The sequence below is a fragment of the Panthera onca genome, chromosome B4 (assembly GCF_046562875.1).
Source record: "Panthera onca isolate mPanOnc1 chromosome B4, mPanOnc1 haplotype 2, whole genome shotgun sequence".
Taxonomy (NCBI): domain Eukaryota; kingdom Metazoa; phylum Chordata; class Mammalia; order Carnivora; family Felidae; genus Panthera; species Panthera onca.
This window is the reverse complement of record NC_138345.1, coordinates 66,885,216-66,905,716: the sequence shown is the minus strand read 5'-3', so window position 1 is coordinate 66,905,716 and position 20,501 is coordinate 66,885,216. Positions and strand designations below refer to the sequence as shown.

Genomic DNA, 20,501 nt, shown 5'->3' with positions numbered 1-20,501 from the left:
CCTTCTCTCTCCCCCTCTCTCCTCCCCTTCTCTCTCCCCTCTCTCCCTCCCCTTCTCCCTCCCCCTCTCCCTCCCCCTCTCCCTCTCTCCCTCCCCCTCTCCCTCTCCCTCCCCTCTCTCTCCTCCCCTTCTCTCTCCCTTCTCTCTCTCCTCCCTTTCTCTCTCCCCCTCTCTCCCTCCCCTTCTCCCTCCCCCTCTCTCCCTCCCCTTCTCCCTCCCCCTCTCTCCCTCCCCCTCTCCCTCTCTCCCTCCCCCTCTCCCTCTCTCCCTCCCCCTCTCTCCCTCCCCTTCTCTCTCCCCCTCTCTCCCTCCCCTTCTCTCTCCCCCTCTCTCCCTCCCCTTCTCTCCCCCTCTCTCCCTCCCCTTCTCTCTCCCCCTCTCTCCCTCCCCTTCTCTCCCCCCTCTCCCTCCCCTTCTCTCTCCCCCTCTCTCCCTCCCCTTCTCTCTCCCCCCTCTCCCTCCCCTTCTCTCTCCCCCTTCTCTCCCCCTTCTCCCTCCCCCTCTCCCTCCCTCCCCCTCTCCCTCCCTCCCCCTCTCCCTCCCCCTCTCCCTCCCTCCCTCCCCCTCTCTCCCGCCCCCTCTCCCTCCCTCCCTCCCCCTCTCTCTCTCCCCCTCTCTCCCTCCCTCCCTCCCCCTCTCTCTCCCCCTCTCTTCCTATCTCTTCCCCTCTCTCTATCTCTCCCCCCTCTATATCTCTCCCCCTCTCCCCCTGTCCCCCTCTCTATCTCTATCTCTATCTCTATCTCTCCCCCTCTCTCTCTGTCTCTCCTTCTCTCTCGGCTCCTCCTGTGTGCTATAAATAAATAAATAAATAAATAAATAAATAAAACAAACTTAAAAAAATATATATGAAAGCTAATATTTTGAAAAATTAAATGCCAACAAATTAGACAACCTAGACAAAATGAATACATTCCTAGAAACGTATAACCTCCCAAAACTGAATCAGGAAGATTTGAGGTTTCTTCTCAAATTATTCCAAGAAATAGAAGAGGAAGGAAAGCTTTCAAATCCATTCTATGACTCCAACATTACCCTATACCAAAACCAGATAAAGACACTGCCAAAAAAAGGGACCTAAAGGCCAATATCTCTGATGAACATAATTGCAAAAATCCTCAGCAAAATTTTAGCAAAATGAATCCAACATTGCACTAAAAAAAAAGAAAAAAAAATTCACCATAATCAAGTGAGATTTATTCCTGGGATGCAAGAGTGGTTCAATATTCACAAAATCAATATGATAAATCACATCAATAAGTGAAAGGATAAAAACAATATGATCATTTTAATAGATGCAGAAAAAGCACTGGACAAGGTACATCCATTCAGGATAAAAACCCTCAACAAAGTAGGTTTAAAGGGAACATACCTCAACATATAAAGGGCACATACAAAAAACGCACAGCTAACATCATATTTCAGTGGAGAAAAGCAGCTTTTCCCTGAGGTCAGGAACAAGATAAGGATGTCCACTCTCACCGCTTTCATTCAACCTAATACTGGAAGTCCTAGCCAGCAATAATTTGTCAATTATATCTCAATAAAGCTAGAAAAAAAAAAATAACAGAGCAAAAGGAAAACACAGCCCCTAAATAAAGGGGGAAGTAGAATTTTGTACCTGACAAAAATGTGGACATAATTAAAACAGCCAGATATAAACTATGCCAGATATAAACTATAAAACATGCCAGATATAAACTATGAATCTTAAGAAGTCATTTGCTGCTTTGACAACTGCAATATTATATAGCTAACTACTATAATGATATTTTAAAGAGTTTCCTGGATTTTATGCAAATGTTCTCCAATACATTTCACTACATTGGTAATCGCAATAAACCCATCTCTGTTTATCATTTAGGGACATGACTTCCATAGTCTGTTCCCAACTCAGATTTCAAACTTGTTTCTGTTCTTCTACTTCATGTATTCCAACACCCAACCAAATTAAAATATACAATTTTCTCCTCCATATATGGACACTTCTCCCATCACACTTATTTTTTTCCCCACCATACTTCTGTATTCAAAACTTTCAATACCTTCAAGGTCTTAATTATATTCAAGTTTCTTCATGAAATTTATATCTACTTTATAAAAAAATAACTTTAAGAGTTTCTCTAGCTTTTGCCTTAAAATTTAAATTACCAGTTATTAGAAGTGGGGCAGTGAAAATGAGGCTCATCTTTTTAATAGCAATCATTACTTTATTCAAGAAAGTAGACTTTTAAAGAAAGCTATTGTAACCATCTCTTTCAATAAAAGGATGAACAATATTAGTTGCCTTTATAGCTACATACTAAAAGAAAATCAGTAGTAGGTCATAACCCTTCATAGAACGCTCTACAGGTTATTAATTCTGGAGAGCGGGAATATGGATATTTGTTACATAATTCTTTGTAAGAAAGAATAAAGTAAAATAGGTGTAAAAAGATTAAGGGAGGGAAAGAAGGTAAGAGATAGAAGGAGGGGAAGGTGGAAAAGGGGGACAGAGAGACACAGAAACACACTAAGAAATAAAAGCATGCTTTTATCCTGAGTATTCTTCCCCTTGCTATTCTTTCTAGTAAGAATATATTTAAAGGAAAAGGCTAAAGAAATACTTCCTTAAAAAAAAAAAAAACAGTAAGGTTGACAAAGAAAGATAAAAAAACAACACTAACACATTTTACATGGGAGGATGTAGGAGATATTGAAACTACATTATGAATTAAATACTATGGGTGTCATATGTCTTGTCAGTATTGAATTGCTTCTGTTTCTTTTGTTTTGCTTTTTAGTTTGCCGCTTAGTTTATTTTTTAGTGGCATGGTGCCATGCAAAGGAAACTTTCCAAATTGTTAAGATCTTATAATATTATCTTAAGTGTGATTAAAAGTGTAAAATGTAAATAAAATAAACAGAGCAATAACTAACCAATGAAAAACAATAGTTTATGGCTTGTGTTACATTGATACTAATTTAATCTAAAACATCATAATCCAACATTGTTAGCTAGCAAACTTATTAAGATTCAGGACAGTAACTAGCCTAGAAAAAGTACTTACATTGGCTTTCCACAAAACTAAAACAGGTCTACCTGATGTGTTAGGAATAGTAATGATATATGTTAGAACATTATGGCTTTTACATAGATTTTTCTCTTATAATACAAGAAAAAGGTTTTTAGAGATGTGTGAGTTATAAAAGGTAAGGTATTGAAAAAAAATTGTCAAATCAATTAAGGCAGAAATCTAATACTCAAAATGCACAGCCTAATTTAAATAAGTTCTTGCAGACTGAATTTTTATAGTATTTTCACAAAGAAAACATTGTTTCACAGTCACAGTCTGTAATGATAAACATGAGCAGCCCTCTCCTGATCACATAGTGGAAGAGATTTTGGAAAGTGAATGATATCTCAACCTAAATGTATATTTCAGGCTATTCCCAATTAAATCATAAAAATTTTATTTTCAATAATTCACTAAAGCTTCTAAAGTTGAAGTTTTCCCATTCTATTTATAGAATAAAGATTTATTTATTTTGAATAAAGATGTTTTTGAACAAAGTGTCATCAAAATTTAGGATATTTGCTTACAAAAATGTTCAAAACAATGTAGGACACATTAATTTACAAAGTCATTCTTCAAAATCTCAAGTGATTATGAAATTCAATTAATGAAAGGCAGCAAAAAGAGAAAGCTTATAATGACACGCCAAAGTATTTTTTCAACATTACTATTGTCTTAGAAACTGTAATTCAGTTATATTAATTGTGCATATATAAAATTGAAATTCTGACAACTGCAGTTTCTGTTCGGTAAAATATCAAGCTTCTTGGGATATGTAAATCACAATCAATCCAAGTATATATTAGTCACACAGATTGTAATATTTAGTAAGAATCCTGTTTTACACATGATGCTATAACCCATCAAATGTGTATCACTGCAGATATAATTTTGTCTTCAATGTTTTGCAGTTACACGTGTCAAATTATTTGCCACTATGATACTCTTAAAATAACTACTAAATCTGAAAGTAAATCTGGATGCTTTTTCAGTAGATTTTGTTTATTCTGTTTGTCATGTGCTCAATGATAAAACATAAGAGATGCTAAATGTTGGTAAAATTTTTGTGCCTAAGTCCACCATCAACTTAATTTGAAAACAAAGTATCAGTACATAATTTATTATTAAGCATTAATTTTCCTTTATGTGAGGTCCTTGCTACAAAAAGATTACAAAACCATTACCAAACAATATTAAAAAAAAAAAAAAAAAGTTGACAGAAAGCATCACAGCAACAATATTCCTATTACTCTTAATATGCTCTCTGGCAGGACTGATTAGCCTTGTATTCCTTACAAGTATTTCACTTACACCTAACCTGAAATTTCCCAAGCTTCATATTGACCCCACCCCCAGGTATGGCAGCTATACACATGTCTCAGACTTTAGCATGCAATAGCACAACTAGCTGGTACAAGTGGCCAGCAGGGACAGCAGCATTTAATACTTTCACAACCCCAACCAGTAAATTAATTGTCCCTAGCTGCGCGTGTCCCAGCACATTACCAGCTAGTGCCCTCCACACTATCTTTAAAAGGAGAGGTTAGTTATTTTTCGATCTGGGAAGTGTCTTTCCTGGGTTATCAGTGCAGGTCTTTGGATTTAACCACATGTTAAAGTGAGAAATCTCTTCATGGCACACGTGGCTCATGTACTAATTCAGACCATGGCAGAGGTTAAAAAAAAATAGGCCATTCCTTGAATCTGTGTGGGCTCATTTTAACAGAAATAGTAATGGTAGTTTCTTTAGTTAAAAAACAAAAACTCCATCAGGGCACCTGGGTGGCTCAATCAATGAAGTGTCTGACTTCTACTCAGGTCATGATCTCATGGTTCGTGGGTTCGAGCCCGTGTCAGCTCTGTGCTGACAGCTCAGAACCTGGAGCCTGCTTCGGATTCTATGTCTCGCTTTCTTTGCCCCTGCCCCACTCGTGCTCTGTCTCTCTCTCAAAAATAAACATTAAAAAGTTAAAAACAAAAACAAAAACTCCAAGACAAATGCTAAACTGCACATGCCACGAGGACCATAATATAAATCATGACTGCACCAGTCAAATGGAAATGTTCACTGTGCATTTAAGTATTATCCCCCATTAACAGATAAGGAAAAGGATGCTCAGAGACTAATTTACTATAAAAATAATTTATTGTAAAGTTAATTAAGGTTAAGCTTCAGGTGCCTTAACATAAAAATGTCCCTTCCAAGCCCTGTATCTAATTTTGCAGTCATGATTTTGCATTATTTTTCCATACAGAAGGTTCCTCACAACTTGGATCTGCCCTTGTATAGAGAGGTTTAGTAACAAACCCAAATTCACACAGGCCCCCCAAAACATACAAGTGAGTTAGGATTGCTGTTGATTTGGAGAATCACAGAATATGGAAAAATAGTATTAATTTTTCCCCCCCATCAGATTCCCAACTGGTATCACTATCTTAGAGTTTTTCTCCCACTGCATTCCAAACTACAAAATACTAATACTACAGTCATAAAAATACCATTTTTATTGTATTACTTCCAAATTTGTATGACTCAGTAGCTAACAGATCAAATTTCAACTTCTCAGTCTGGCTTTCAACCTCACCATCAAGTAAACCCATACACATTTTTAAATATTTAAATATTATAATTTTATCTCCAACTACTTATGTAATGTTTATTTGCTTCTTTGTTTTCTCCATCTAAACTTGTTTCTGACTGTCAAAGCTTCAGCTAAAACTATCCTATATTGTATCGTTCAGAGTATCTATTTTTTAAATCATATATTTTGGCCCCTTATCTTAAATGTTTTCAAACTTAATGGCATGTCATATCCCCACCCCCAATAAAATATGAATCTCTCAGAAAACAATTAAATTTTGTTACTTTGCACGCCCACCTGGCACAGTGCTTGGTCCACAGCACTTAACAAATATTCTGCACAAATGTTCCAGACCTACATTTGTTAATGCAAACCTCTCCCTCACCTAAATTTAAACAGGATTTTATCTATGTTCCTCTTATGACACTGGTTGCATTATTCAATCTAAGTTACAAAAATAAACTTCCCCTAGGGGCACCTGGGTGGCTCAGTTGGTTAAGCCTCTCATTCTTGATTTTGGCTCAGGTCCTGATCTCAGTTGGTGAGATCTGCGTCAGGCTCTGTGCTGACAGTGCAGAGCTTGCTTGGGATGGTCTCTCTGCCCCCCTCTCTCTCTCTGCCCCTTCCCTGCTCACTCTCACTCCCTCTCAAAATAAACATTAAACAAGTTTTATTTTAAAATAAGTAAGCTTCCCCTAATTAAAAATTTTTTCCCTTATACTTCATATATAGTGCTATATAGCCCATCTACAGTCAAGCTCATTCTAAAAGGCATGTTGTGGCCCAAAGACTGGCTACAGCTTTTTATTTTCCCTTCCTCTCCCATCTTCCTAACACCTTCATGTCTAAGGGGCTATGAATTTGGTGAAACAAGTCAGTGATAAATAAACAGGAAAATAGAATTGTTTCCAAACTTAAAAATATCAGTAGTTATACCAGTTCTGTCTCAAATTTACACATCAACCTGACTACAAAAATACAGGCTCTTAGTATAAATCATACAACACAAGAATTAGAGTTGTAGGTCAATGATTTCCAGACAAGTAAAAAAAAATTTTTTTTTTAAATTGGCAAGACTCACATTGATATTTTAACTCTGTCAAGAAAGGACGTGAGGGCAGGGGGGTGGGGGGAAGGGAGGGGGTTAATTTTAAAATAAAAAAAATAATATAATTTTGGGAAAAAAGAAAGAACAGACCATTAAATTGAAAAACCTGACATTATCACTGATTAGCAAGTTTCAGAAAGTTGATTGGGAATTTCGATCATAGAGGTGTAAATTACTTTCAGCTTAGACCAAATCTCTACCCAAAATGAGATTGTTTGAAATGAAATGTTATGATATCTTGCAAAAATGTCCACAATCCATAACATTAAAGCCAAATAAAACAATTTTAGTAATTGTAAACAATTTTTTTTTTTTTTTACATTTTACTTATTTTTTTTTGAGAGAGAGAGAGAGAGAGACAGAGCACAAGTCGGGGAGAGGCAGAGGGAGTGGCAGACACAGAATCCAAAGCAGGCTCCAGGCCCTGAGCTGTCAACACAGAGCCCGACATGGGGCTCGAACTCACAAACTGTGAGATCATGTCCTGAGCTAAAGTCGGACGCGCAACTGACTGAGCCACCAAGGCACCCCTAATTTTAATTTTAAAAAGGAAGATAAGAGCCACCTGGGTGGCTCAGTTGGTTAAGTGTCTGACTCCTGATCTCAGCTCAGCTCATGATCTCACAGGTTCATGAGATTGAATACTTCATCAGGCTCTGGGCTGACAGTGAAGGAGCCTGCTTGGGATTCTCTCTCTCTCCTTCCACTCTGTTTCTCACCCTGCTCACTCTCTGTCAAAAATAAATAAACATTCTTTTTAAAAAGGAAAATAAGGGAAGCTTACTTCTTCCATAGCTACCAACTCTTTACCTTTTTTTATTTCACATAAAAAAACATTTTATGTATGACCAATAGAGTCCCTAAACAGAAGAGTAGCAAAAAATCATATGCCAAGTTTGTTTTAGGCCAAGAAAAATTGTAGACCTTTGCAATCCTAAGATTCTCCCATGAAATGATTCTGCAATTAAACTTAACAGATATCAGGTTCCTATCATATACAAGAATATTCTGCTTCTATTTTGTGTATGCAATCAGATTGCTACGAGCAAAACATAAACTTGGCTATAGCCTGCTTCTTTAATTCCCTTAACAACATTGTAAAGCTTCTTCCTGTTTTCCTGTGTTAATGCAGACCCACCTGCTGTCTAACGAATAATCCTTTCAGTTTCTCTAATACCTCTGCTCTCAACCCATCTCTTCTAAGCCTTGCTAAAAACTAGGTCTCTAATCTGATTAATTATTTATCTCACCTACTTTTCAACTTTTAAGAACCTGTGCTTCATTGTTTCCCTGTGATGCTTGTTCTGTGCAATATTGCTATCTTTCAAGGCTTAATGTAATTTTGTTTCTCAGTTCCCTAAGTATCCACAGCCCTTGATGTGTGCCACTTTTACAATACTCATGTTCCCACACAGCATAACAGAGTGGTTAAGCACTTTGTTTTCAAATCCTAACTCTACCACAGATTAGCTGGGTGACCTTAGGCAAGTCACTTAACATTTAACAGTGTGTAAGTTTCCCCATCAGTAAACTGGGGGTAGCATTTGTATACACCTCATTAGGATCTTGTTAAGAGTAAATGAGCTAGTTTTGAAAAAGCACTTAGAACAGTGCTTATTTTGGGGCAGCTGGGTGGCTCAGTCAGTTGGGCATCTGGCTCTTGGTTTCAGATAGGGTCATAATATCAAGTTCTTGGGATTGACCCCTGCATCTTCACACTGTAAGCTCAGAGCCTGCTTGGGATTCTCTCACCCTCTATCTCTCTTCCCCTCCCTTGCTCACTCACTCTCTCAAAATAAATAAATAACCTTAAAAAAAAAAAAAGGCTCATTTTATTATTAAGTGCTATTTAACTATTCTTTTCAGTATAATAGTCATTTACCAAATTCTATTCTCACCATTCTACCACTGATTATTTTTGTGGCTCAAAATTATATCTTTTTCTTTTCTGAACTCCCCTCCCCCACGTAGGGCTTAACCATGTCCTAAACAGGTAGGCATGTGAAAATCTATTTGTTTAATTAATGTTGAATGCTCTTTGGGAGCAGTTCTAATGGAGCTTTGTAAGTGTTCTCCAATTATTTATCTATAAGTTCTTAACAGTTCTCAAAATTTTCAACCAAAACCAATCCTAATAACAGAGAGTAATAAACAAGTACTTCAAGATGGACTGGGGCATGGATTAAAATGTCTATTCTCTAATAGCTCTAATTAAGCTAGAAGTGGTTACTGAGCACTGTTGTGGATTCTGAGATCCTTCAGGCCTCATGATCATATACCATGATCAACTCATCTTGTCCACCCTTGTCTACTGTGATAGTAGAAAGTGGAGACACTCATTGTTTCATTACCAATATAGGGTTTGACCTAAGGAGGCCATTCGTCCAAGAAAATTTATCTAAAATTTCATGTTATTGTAATATTCCAAGAGTTTTGCACTTTACTCCATAATGTATCCATGTTTAAGTTTAAAAATACATTTTCAGGGCATCTGGGGGGCTCAGTCAGTTAAGCATCTGACTTTTGATTTTGGCTCAGATCATGATCTCACAGTTCGTGAGTTCAAGCCCTAAGTGGGGCTCTTTGCTGACAGCAGGGAGCCTGCTTGGGATTCTCCCTCCCTCTCTCTGCCCCTCTCCTTCTCATGCTCTCTCTATCAAAATAAATAAAATAAAACTTTAATACATCCAGGCACAGCACTACCTCATTTTGAGAAACACAACTACTATTTTCCTGCAGTATTTTGCTTTTGTGTCCTCCTAGTAGCAACTAAAATATTACTCCTAGAATAGCCAGAAGTTTTAAATATAGGACAGAATGGCACCTACATCGTAACAGTACTTAAGCATTTGTAAAATGATTTAATCTCATTTATTATTCACATTTTGAAGAATTTCAAATTCAAAAACATCAAATTATAATCATCTATCAACTAAAATCCTGTGAAACCTATAAGTGAATTTTCAGTTTTCTCCAAAGTGGAAGTGTGATGCTAGAACACCAGCCAGAAATAATTCAGATAAATTTCTAACATACAATGCTAACATATTCTTCAACAGGATAAATGCTCCTGCTAAAATTACTGAGCATAATTAACAATACTTGGTGAACACAAAAGCTGTCTTTCTCCTTACAAAATTCCTTAGAATGTAAATGTGTTACATTCTAACCACATCACCTGGGTCTACCTGTGACAAAAAAAAAAATTGTATTCAATGGTTTAGTGTTTCAATCAAAACAATTCTTTTCATCAAATGAAATTACAGGCCTACATTATTTCCATCCTAGTGGACTTTAGGCCAATAGGAATGAACATGTTATATATAAAACTAAATTGCCAACCCATCACGCTTTAGATGATTAATGCTAAATACAAAACAAATCGCAAATTATCTTGTGAGTTATTGCCATTAGAAACTGTTCACCTTACCTCCCTTTAAAAAACAAACTAAATATACGATTGATACTGCCGCCCCTCTCCCCACCGAGGAACTTAGGGGCAGCAGGAAATGGTCTTTTCCGCAATACGGTCCAAATTCATGAAAAAAATATATACAGTCCTAGAAAGAAAACCTTTTCCAAGTGAGAGGGGCAGGAGCGGGAAGAAGGTAGAAGAGGGCTCAGGTGGTGAGACGCCTCGTTAGAGAAGCAAGATGTGAGACACCTGGGAGGGAGAGCCGAGAGCTTCACCCACGGTGGGCGGCTCCACACGCGAAGCCTTTGAAGAGCCAGCGGGGAGAAGCCCACTTGCTTTTGGCTTAAGAACAGAGACGTGGTGGCTAGGGTCGCCCTTCCTGGCTCCCGATGAAAAGCCCCACGCCTACAAGTTCTCCCCAGCTAAAGCTATCCCCGCCCCTCGACGGCCTAGGAAAGAGGCGCCATTATGGGAATGAACGTCCAGGGACTCAAGGTCTCCAGTCTCAAGCTCCAGCAACACAACTCACCGGGATCCCCCGACCCAGTTCATCTCCCTGAAACGTCTGAGGCCCCACAGGCGGGAAGCTCAGATGCCTGGGTTGTGTACGGAACCACTTCTTCAGCCTCAGCCAATTTATTAGGCCTCGGCCACCTACTTCCGCCCCGCCCCAGGGCCGACGGCCCACCCTCCCGACAGCCTCTGCGCCCAGGCTGGCTGCTTGTTAGCCTCCCGAAAGCCTCTGCGGTTTCTGCGGAGACAGTGGCCTGATAGGGCGGCAAGGGACCCTGTGGGAAAGCAGCCAGTCCGCCTAAGGGAAGAGGAATCAGCAGTTTTAACCGCTCAGGCAAGGGAAGCCTAAGTAAATGAAGTTTCGGACTGTGGCCACAGGGTTAGAGTTTCAAGCCACCGCCACCATAATTTCATTTAGTTCTATATTGGTCTCAGCCTTCTTTTTCAGATCAAAGATCAGACTTGGGGGAGAAAAAGAAGGCAAAGAGAAAGTTATAAGATTCCTAATCCTAACGATAATGTTTGCATTCCCCGCTTATCACTCTGTATCCAGTTCCTTTAAATATCTTTCACATACGGTTTTAATATTCCGTAAACAGTTGTTTATTAGAAACCTTGCACGTTGGTGATTTACTCTTCGGTACATTTTTATAAGTTTCTGAGAGTGATCAAAATTTTATTTAAGCTGTAAAGGCCCAAAGACTCTCAACTTCTTAACGAAAAAAAAATCTCAAAACAAAAATTGAATTTTGCTATTCATTTCTGTGTTATGTATGTATATCTTCATAAAACATTTATCCTACAACCTGCTCTATGATATTTTGGCTGGAAACTAGAAATCTCTTGTCCCCCCAAAAATGCACAAAGTAATTCCACCCGTTCCCCAATTGTCAAGATCGTTTCCCAGAATTTAACCTAGGGAATATCTCATAATTTCAAATATAAAATATCTTCTATTAAGTCATTGGGAATAAATATTTAAATAGGATTACCTCCCAGGGTAGATATCTTGTTTAATGATATAAATACCAATTTTTATAATAAAAATTCATCAAAGTATATCTATTATTGGTTTGAATTAGACCAAGTGAATATTTCAGAACAAATTTCAGAACAAATCAATCTTCCACATTGTATAGCTGGTCATTCTCAGTAACTAAACCATACAGTTAAGTTAGAAGCAACGACCCAATGTTATTAGCTTTTCCTACTTTTAACATTTTTTGAACAGGAACAAATTGACTAAAAGGGTAAAATAACTTGCTAAAAGATTAACTGACTTTTGGTATATTATTGTATGTGGAAAGGACATAAAGGAGAGGTTAACCAATTTACTAAAAAAATCAAGAACTGAGAGCTGGATATAAACATCTCTTCTCCCTGACTAAAGTTACTGCTTTCCTTCCAGTCAGTCACAGGGAGGCAGTAGATGTGGTGAATTACGCTAAGGAAAAATTAATCTAGGAGACACATCTTCAGACAAGATATTTTCTGGGTTTTCCTTCACAGCAAAAGACATTTCCTCATGAACTAATTATTAGGTGGTTATTTATAACAGCTGAAATGTTGACCTAAGATCTCATCTTCAGTGTTGTTTTATACCTCACATGAATAAGACTAGCATGATCAATAGATAATGAGTCAAACACAGTGCTATTTTAGGGCCAGTAGGGCAATTAGGTAATCTCTTGGGTCAGTAAACAGTTCAAGAAAGGAATACAGCACAGATGAAATACTACTTACCATTTGTTGAAAGGAAATCCATCTAAAATTCTTAAACCTTAATTTATCTTTGTTACTAAAAATTACTTACTTTCTGGTGATTTACTATATAAACATACAACATATATATAATCTACAATATATATTGTTATTTATGTGTAGATGTCTTTATTATAAAAATCATTTCTGATGTTTTACACTTTTAAAGCATATAGTTTTATATGTTTTGTATATATCCTTGAATATATATAAGCATGGGAGTAGAATTTAAATGGTTTTAATTAGATCTGTACTTAAGGGGCTCAACATCAAGTCATATCTCACATTGACCTTTTCCCCAGTTCTAGTAACTGGCTTTCAACCTTCCTTATACCACAATTCTAGCAACCAAATTTCTATCTTATTTTCCTCATACCTAGTCTTTTGCTCCAAGACATTAAAAACTTGTTCCTGCACCTCAGCGTCAGTATCAGTTGGTAAACTGACCTACCTACAATTAAGTGTGGGCCCATTTGGATCTCTAATGTTCTATGCTTCTAGACTCCCCCTGCACTGCTCCTTCTATACAATGGCTTGGCCTCCAGTGATGTAAGCCACTTGCCTCGATTGCCGGCTGCTTTCTGACCTACACATCCCTCTGTGTAGCATATTCTGCCTGGCTGAACATCCTCCTGTCACTTCCATTTAAGGTTACCCTGGCCCTCCACTTCTCCTGTCACAGTCAGGAGATGTGATATAAAGAATTAAAATTTATAAATGTAAGACAGCCTCATTTTGACACATGAAAAGCATGAGATTAGGAGTAAAAGATGTTGAAAATAAACACCTTAACACTACAATCTCTACATACAGACTTTGTAAATTTTAATGAAATGATTGTGCTGCTAATATGGCCAGCTATCAAAGAGACTTGCATGACTTTGCCACTCACATGTTAGTAAATTTGCTGAATTGAATGCAAACAAATGAAAAGAGACCTGTGATGATTCTTGGAATTAATATAGGTACATGGGAAAGTTAAGAATATTGTTACTTATAAAAGTCAGAATAGTTCTTTACTCATAGTAAAATGAAAATGAAAATCATTCAACACTGAGACAGGTTATATATTCTATCACAGAGGTTGGGAAACTTCTTCCGAAGGGGGTCAGATAGTAAATATTTAAGCTCTGTTTTATCTACCCCATTCTGTCACTGTAGCTTAAAAACCAGAAACAATAAATAAATGGGTATGATTGTGTTCCAATAAAACTTTATTTCTGGATGCTGAAATAAAAACCTCATAAAAGTCTCACATCACAAAATATTATTCTTCTTTTGATGTATTTTTGACCACTTTAAAATGTAAAAACTGTTCTTGGCTCAAGGGCCAAATTTGGCTCACTGCTTGGGTTGTAATTTGCCAACCTCCATTTTAGTTTAATGCATATTTTCCCAGGCTTCCAGATGACTAGAAATGTGTATGTATGTTGTGTATGGGGGTGGATGGGGAAGCAAAAATGTTTTTGCATATTCAAGAATATACTCATCCTTACCAAAAAAAAAAAAAAAAAAAAAAGGCCCTTTACATTTTTTTTAAATATGCAAAATTTTGCTTGGCTATTTAGCAGTTTAAGTCCTCCATTCTTGATGTAGAGAATTTTTTTAATGCTCTTGGTTATTATCAAATAACAAAAATGGAAGTGGGAAGTAATCAAATTATCTCAAAGCCTTAACAAAAGCTAGAAAAAGACAAACAAACAAACAAACAAAATCTCTTAAAAATAAGGTTCTCGAGAAGCTATTTCTACCATCTAACTGGGGTTGGATTCCCAAATGGTTAACTTTTGATTATAGAGTCACATACCTCCAAGTAACAACTATCTAAAGGACACAAGGAAGGAGATAGAAGTGAAACCTTGCACTCGTTTATTTAATAGTTACATTGTAAATAAATATGCTCCATTGCTAAAAATAGCCGTTATGGAGTTGGAAGATTTTTACTATAAGGACAAGTAAATATACGGATGGGAGTATAGCAAATAATTATTTTTTATACTACAGAAGACTTCTATTTACCAAAAACAAACAAACAAACACCCCCCCCCCAAAACAAAACAAAACAAAACAAAAAACCCACAAAAAGGAATATCCTCAATTACAACTTGTCTGATAGGTTCTAGGACTTCATGTGGAACCACAGAAAAAAACAAAATGGGGGTTGGGGCAGCGGCACCAAAGATCATATCTAAGTATTTGATACTTTGTTTTTTCCAGTGGCCTCCATACTTGTCACTTTCTTTTCTCTCCATTTTAGATTCATTCAATACTCTTTTCAGACTCTTTATGTTGACACTCTTGTCCCTCCTCCCCCATTTCCCTCGTTCCTTCTCCCTCATCTCGTTTTACAGCTCTTGAAAAATCTCCCTTCCTTTTTGCTCTTCCCCTTGTGGTATCCACTAAAACCTTAGAGAAGAGACGTATATCCTGAAACTTCTGTGGGTTTCTAAGTGACGCTGAGCATGCTCAGTAGCAAGGGCAGGTTTTGTTGCCAGCAGCTGCCCTGATTCGACCTCTCCAAAAATAGACATTTAACTCTTTGAACTCCCGGGTAAAGATGTAATTCGTTTTGCTCTCTCCTCATTTTCAAGGTTCAAAGGGAGGCAGCGAGGATTCCAAGGTCCCACCGCTCTGCCAGCCAATGAGGAGCCTGAGAGGGAGGAGCCTGGGGCGGCTTGGTGCAGCTTGAGCTTCTGAGAGATTCATCCCCGTAGATGCAGTGGAGTCTGAGGTCTGCTGCATCTGTCACAGCAGAACAAAATTAAAACAAAAACAAAAACAAAAACAAAAACAACAGAAGAGGAGAAATGCTGCAGACTATGGAACGCTGTAGGACTTTCTGAAACATTTGCTGGGGATTCCCGCGGAGCATGATCTTTTAAAACCAATTCTTTTTGAAGCCGGTTTGGGTAACTGGGAAAATGACAAATATGCTAAATGCAGCAGCTGATCGGGTGAAATGGACCAGATCGAGTGCTGCTAAAAGGGCTGCCTGCCTGGTGGCTGCGGCATATGCTCTGAAAACACTCTATCCCGTCATTGGCAAGCGTTTAAAGCAATCTGGCCACAGGAAGAAAAAAGAAGCAGTTTACCCGGCTGCAGAGAACAGAGAAATACTGCATTGCACCGAGAACACTTGTAAAAAACCTTGTCCTGGAGTGAATGCAGATTTTTTCAAACAGCTACTAGAACTTCGTAAAATTCTCTTTCCAAAACTTGTGACCACTGAAACAGGCTGGCTCTGCCTTCACTCAGTGGCTCTAATCTCAAGAACCTTTCTATCGATCTATGTGGCTGGTCTGGATGGAAAAATCGTGAAAAGCATTGTGGAAAAGAAGCCTCGAACTTTCATCATCAAATTAATCAAGTGGCTTATGATTGCCATCCCTGCCACCTTTGTTAACAGTGCAATAAGGTACCTGGAGTGCAAATTGGCTTTGGCCTTCAGAACTCGCCTGGTAGACCATGCCTATGAGACCTATTTTACAAATCAGACTTATTATAAGGTGATCAATATGGATGGGAGGCTGGCAAACCCTGACCAGTCTCTTACTGAGGATATCATGATGTTCTCCCAGTCTGTGGCTCACTTGTACTCCAATCTGACCAAGCCTATTTTAGATGTAATCTTGACCTCCTATACGCTTATCCAGACTGCTACATCCAGAGGAGCGAGCCCAATTGGGCCCACCCTATTAGCAGGACTTGTGGTATATGCCACTGCTAAAGTTTTGAAAGCTTGCTCTCCCAAATTTGGCAAATTGGTGGCTGAAGAAGCTCACAGAAAAGGCTATTTGCGGTATGTGCACTCCAGAATTATAGCCAATGTTGAAGAAATTGCCTTTTACAGAGGACATAAGGTAAGATAGAAATTAAGGTGATGGGTGAAATGTGAGACTCTTCCAGCTGCCACTGCAGTGCTAGATAGCATCTGTTGTACTGTCGATGGACCCACTTCTTTAGCGTTTTAGATTTCTATGACGTCTAAACCTGTATTGAAGTATATGCTTCCTTACCTTTCCGATTACAAGCTGTTAAAGAACTATGGAGTGCAAACTTTTCTAAAGTGTCATAAGAATACGATATCCAACAATCTGAAAAACAGCCTGCTTAGCCTCAGGTACCCAAATATGCTCAGAAGTTTCTCTAAAGCATTTTCTTAAAACTAAAATTCTAACTAGTCCTAGAGCATTAGAAGAAAATGTTTGTTTGGAAACTAAGTAAACACGTTTCCACTGGGATGGAAAATTTAGGATGGTATTCTTGTTGTTGTTGTTCTTTTGTTTTTCAAGAAGGGGAAAGAAAAACAAACCCGATGCTTTTACATGAAAGACAAGTTTGACAATTTTGCCTGCCTGGTCAATGGACTGACTTCAGTCCTAAGAATTGCAGGAGAATGTGTCTCACAAATAGTATTTGCATTACTATTGGTTACTGTTCAGTACCATATTTTGACACAAATAAAAAGAGGCAGTGAAATGAAATTTTGTCTAGCTTTCAGGGAAAAGCTAAGATTAGAAAAGAAATGAGGATGAGAAAAAGAGTTCCAGAATGTTATTTTTAAATATTAAAGATTTTCAACATGAAGCAGATCCCTAAAATAGTTAGCCTAATTACATAAGCAGGCAGTGCATTAAAGTAACTTCAGAATATTAAGTATGATGGAAATTTTTAAGGTGATGAATCTGAAATCTTAACACAAATGACTTCACAAATGAAATATTAAGGAATTCTAAAATTGAAGATGGTATTTTAATTACCAAGCAGTATTATTTAATTTTTGAAGCATCATCAATTATCAAAATACTTTTAAAGTAACAGCAACCTGAAGAAGAAAATTTAAAGCAAATTTAGGACTTTTACTTCCACTTGAAAATTGGTCTCATGCGTTATATTAATCATACTGATTGGTCATTCCTCTTGAATCATTGAACTCAGTGATGTAAATTATAGCATGTTGTAGGCTTCTTGCATTTAAGACAAAATCCAGTAAATTGAGTTAGTTCAAAAATGGAGTCTAATTACACGTATACGTGTCACATCTTTATTTTTAGGTATTTTTGGTGTGATCAAGAAAGATAAGGTTCTAACATTGCTTATTCATGTCTTACAGGATATTATTTAATCTTAACATCTTATATATATAATTTTGAAATCATAATTGTAAATCAGTTATGTGTATTTTATACTTACTATTCTATTGACTGAGTATCATGGTTTTTTAAAAATAATACAGGTGTGACCAAAATTAAAAAATAATGACTATTTCTGATAGTGATCTATATTTATTCATTGTTAGATCGTAGATAATAATATCCTAATTAAAACAAAATAATATGTACTTATCTTTTTAAAAAGTCCTCAAACGTACAGTATTTAATTTTATAGCTCATGCTGAGTTAATTCTTATCTCTGTTTGCCTCCATAGGTAGAAATGAAGCAACTCCAGAAAAGTTACAAAGCTTTAGCAGATCAAATGAACCTCATCTTATCCAAACGTTTGTGGTATATCATGATAGAGCAATTCTTGATGAAGTATGTTTGGAGCAGCAGTGGACTAATTATGGTGGCTGTACCTATTATCACTGCAACTGGCTTTGCCGATGGTGGTAATGGCATTTATGCTCCATCTCAACTATATGTTTAAGATTATTTCTCTTGAAGGTGTCACTGCTGGTTTGGTGTGAGTGAAACTGTGTATATAGTCATTGTTCTATGGTCATTTATTGGTCAGAAACAACGGCAGACTTTGCAACATCCAATAATGAGACCAGCAATATGAAAAGAAGTGTCTCAAAACACCTTTCTAGTTCTGAGATATTTCAGAGATCCCTGATGCAGTGTTTCTGGAAGTTGACCTTGAGCAATCTTAATTATTCTACCTAATACAAAATGATTCCCTAGTTTGCATTTAAATTCAAAGCAAATTAATACCTTCAAAAAGAGTATTATACAAGTTTTCCGCATGTGTTGTAAACTTCAGTTCTGAACATCCTATGCGTTTAGTCTGTAGATATTCTATAACTGGATTAGTCCTGATTTGTGATTTGAAGAACTGGTTGACTACATGAAGGAACCAGGAATATTGTTTCAAGGAGTGTTTCAGGCCATAGAGCAAGGTCTTCTCTACTTGTAGGTAATGTAGATAATTTCCTCGGTAGCATGATTTAGTGGCATTGTGGAAGTAGGGGTTGGCAAGTTGCAGGCATCTAATTCTATTCTATCACCATCTCAATGGTTTTTGCCAACATTGTCATCCTTTGGAATAAATGAAAAATATAAGGGCAAGAAGGACAACATTAAAATGTTGTGTAATACCTAAGATGGGAGTTTGGGTTGTAATTGGCAGGGACAGGAGGGAATTAATTAAAGAAGTATCATTTTCTGCTCTTCCACTGATATAAAATATTCCCCTTCCTCTTTAGAAACCACTCTACCAAAATGGGCCTTGGTGTTGAAGGCACTAGAGAAAAGCGTGGGCTTTTAGTAAGACAACTCTTGGCTTTCCCTCTTCTTGCCTGCATCCTCTTAGTCATGTTAATTAAACATTCTAAAACTCAATTTTCTCATCTATAAAATGAAAATCAGAAGGACTACTTCAGAGAATTGTGAGACTTTAGTAAAATAATGTTTTTACAGTACAGAGCATACTCTTGATGTTCTTGATACATGGTGATAATTATTACCTAGAAAACAAAAGGCAACACTAAGAATAGTATAACAGAATATAGTGTAACAGAATAGTTACAGTTATTTTTGGTATGGAATTGAGAATCAATAGCTATTCGTTGGAAGTCGTCTAATAAAAACAAGTACAAAATTACCTTTTCTTTAATGTTTTGAAACAGTGCTTCAATGCTTTAACCAACTCTTACAAAAATATTTGTCAAATTTGGGTCATTCTTAACCTAAAATTGTTCACTTTAGTAAATTTAGATTCGTCAATTCCTTGTGATGTGTGCTATACATAAACCAATAAACTCCACAACTTAACTGTCTAATAGCCAGTGCATTTAGACTGCTAGGGAAAGTGACTTTTATCTGTTTTAAAATTTTATTAAAAAAATCATTTTAATAAGTTTATATTGAAAAAGGTATTGTTAGTAATAATATTTTTAGACTTAATCCTTCTGTAATGAAATAAATTACTTTTCAAAAGAGTATTAGAGAAAAAAAAGACACTTCATAACCTATGGTCTTAAGATTAGTTTTACTAAGAAACTTGACAAAATTATCAGATATTTGTAGTAAGTCTCTTTAAATGTAGGGGTATTTTTAAGGTTTCATATATGAGGAATATTAGAGACAACCCCAATGATGAGATAATGGTGTAGTTCTATTAGTCGTTAGAAGCATTGGTCTTATTAGAAAACCCTGGAGTATTCAACAAAGAACAGAGAAAATGCAGCTATTAGTGGTGACAAATTAACCCTACAGAGACCAGTTGGAAGTAAACAATGTATGCAAAGAATCTAACAATCTTACTTTCATAGGTGATGTAATAAGATATTTAAAAATAGACCCTATAAATTCTAAAAAATGCCTTATTAAACTAAAGAAACAACATTAAAATTTTAAATAGAAATTATGATAATGATTACATTTATGCAAATGAACAAAGTAATTCTCAAAGCTTCTTTTCAAATTTTTTTTTAATGCTTATTTATTTTTGAGACAGAGAAAGACAGAGCATGAGCAGGGGAGGGGCAGAGAGAGACAGGGAGACACAGAATCTGAAACAGGCTCCAGGCTCCAAGTTATCAGCCCAGAGCCCAATGCAGGGCTTGAACTCACAAACCATGAGATCAGGACGTGAGCTGAAGTCGGACGCTTAACCGACTGAGCCACCCAGGTGCCCCTTAAAGTTTCTTTTAAAAGAAAATTTTATACAAAGAGAAGCAATATGGCAATTAAATAGACAAAAAATGAATTCACAGATCAACATTATAAGAGTATGCTTCCACTGGGTGTTGTATGGAAACCAATTTGACAATAAACTTCATATATTGAAAAAAAAAATGAAAAAAAAAGTATGCTTCAATATTTTCTGTAACTTCTAAAGTTAC

The 20,501-nt window shown here is 36.9% G+C and overlaps 2 protein-coding genes across 3 annotated transcripts in view; one reads left to right on the top strand and one right to left on the bottom strand.

Moving 5' to 3' along the window:
- The window catches only part of REDIC1 (regulator of DNA class I crossover intermediates 1), a 91,439-nt gene extending 80,596 nt beyond the window's left edge, over positions 1-10,843 (bottom strand). For both annotated transcript variants that reach the window (XR_009617343.3, XM_060657925.3), the window contains exon 1: positions 10,691-10,843. Coding sequence is in view for 1 of the 2 variants with exons in the window: in XM_060657925.3 (XP_060513908.1) it covers positions 10,691-10,713 (23 nt within the window). In the remaining variant the exon portion in view is untranslated. The remainder of the gene's footprint in view (positions 1-10,690) is intronic.
- Positions 10,844-14,330: 3,487 nt separating this feature from the next.
- ABCD2 (ATP binding cassette subfamily D member 2) overlaps positions 14,331-20,501 on the top strand; it is a 66,744-nt gene continuing 60,573 nt past the window's right edge. The window contains exons 1-2 of the mRNA XM_060657940.3: positions 14,331-16,295; positions 17,864-18,044. Coding sequence (XP_060513923.1) covers positions 15,357-16,295; positions 17,864-18,044 — 1,120 coding nt within the window. The 5' untranslated portion in view covers positions 14,331-15,356. The remainder of the gene's footprint in view (positions 16,296-17,863; positions 18,045-20,501) is intronic.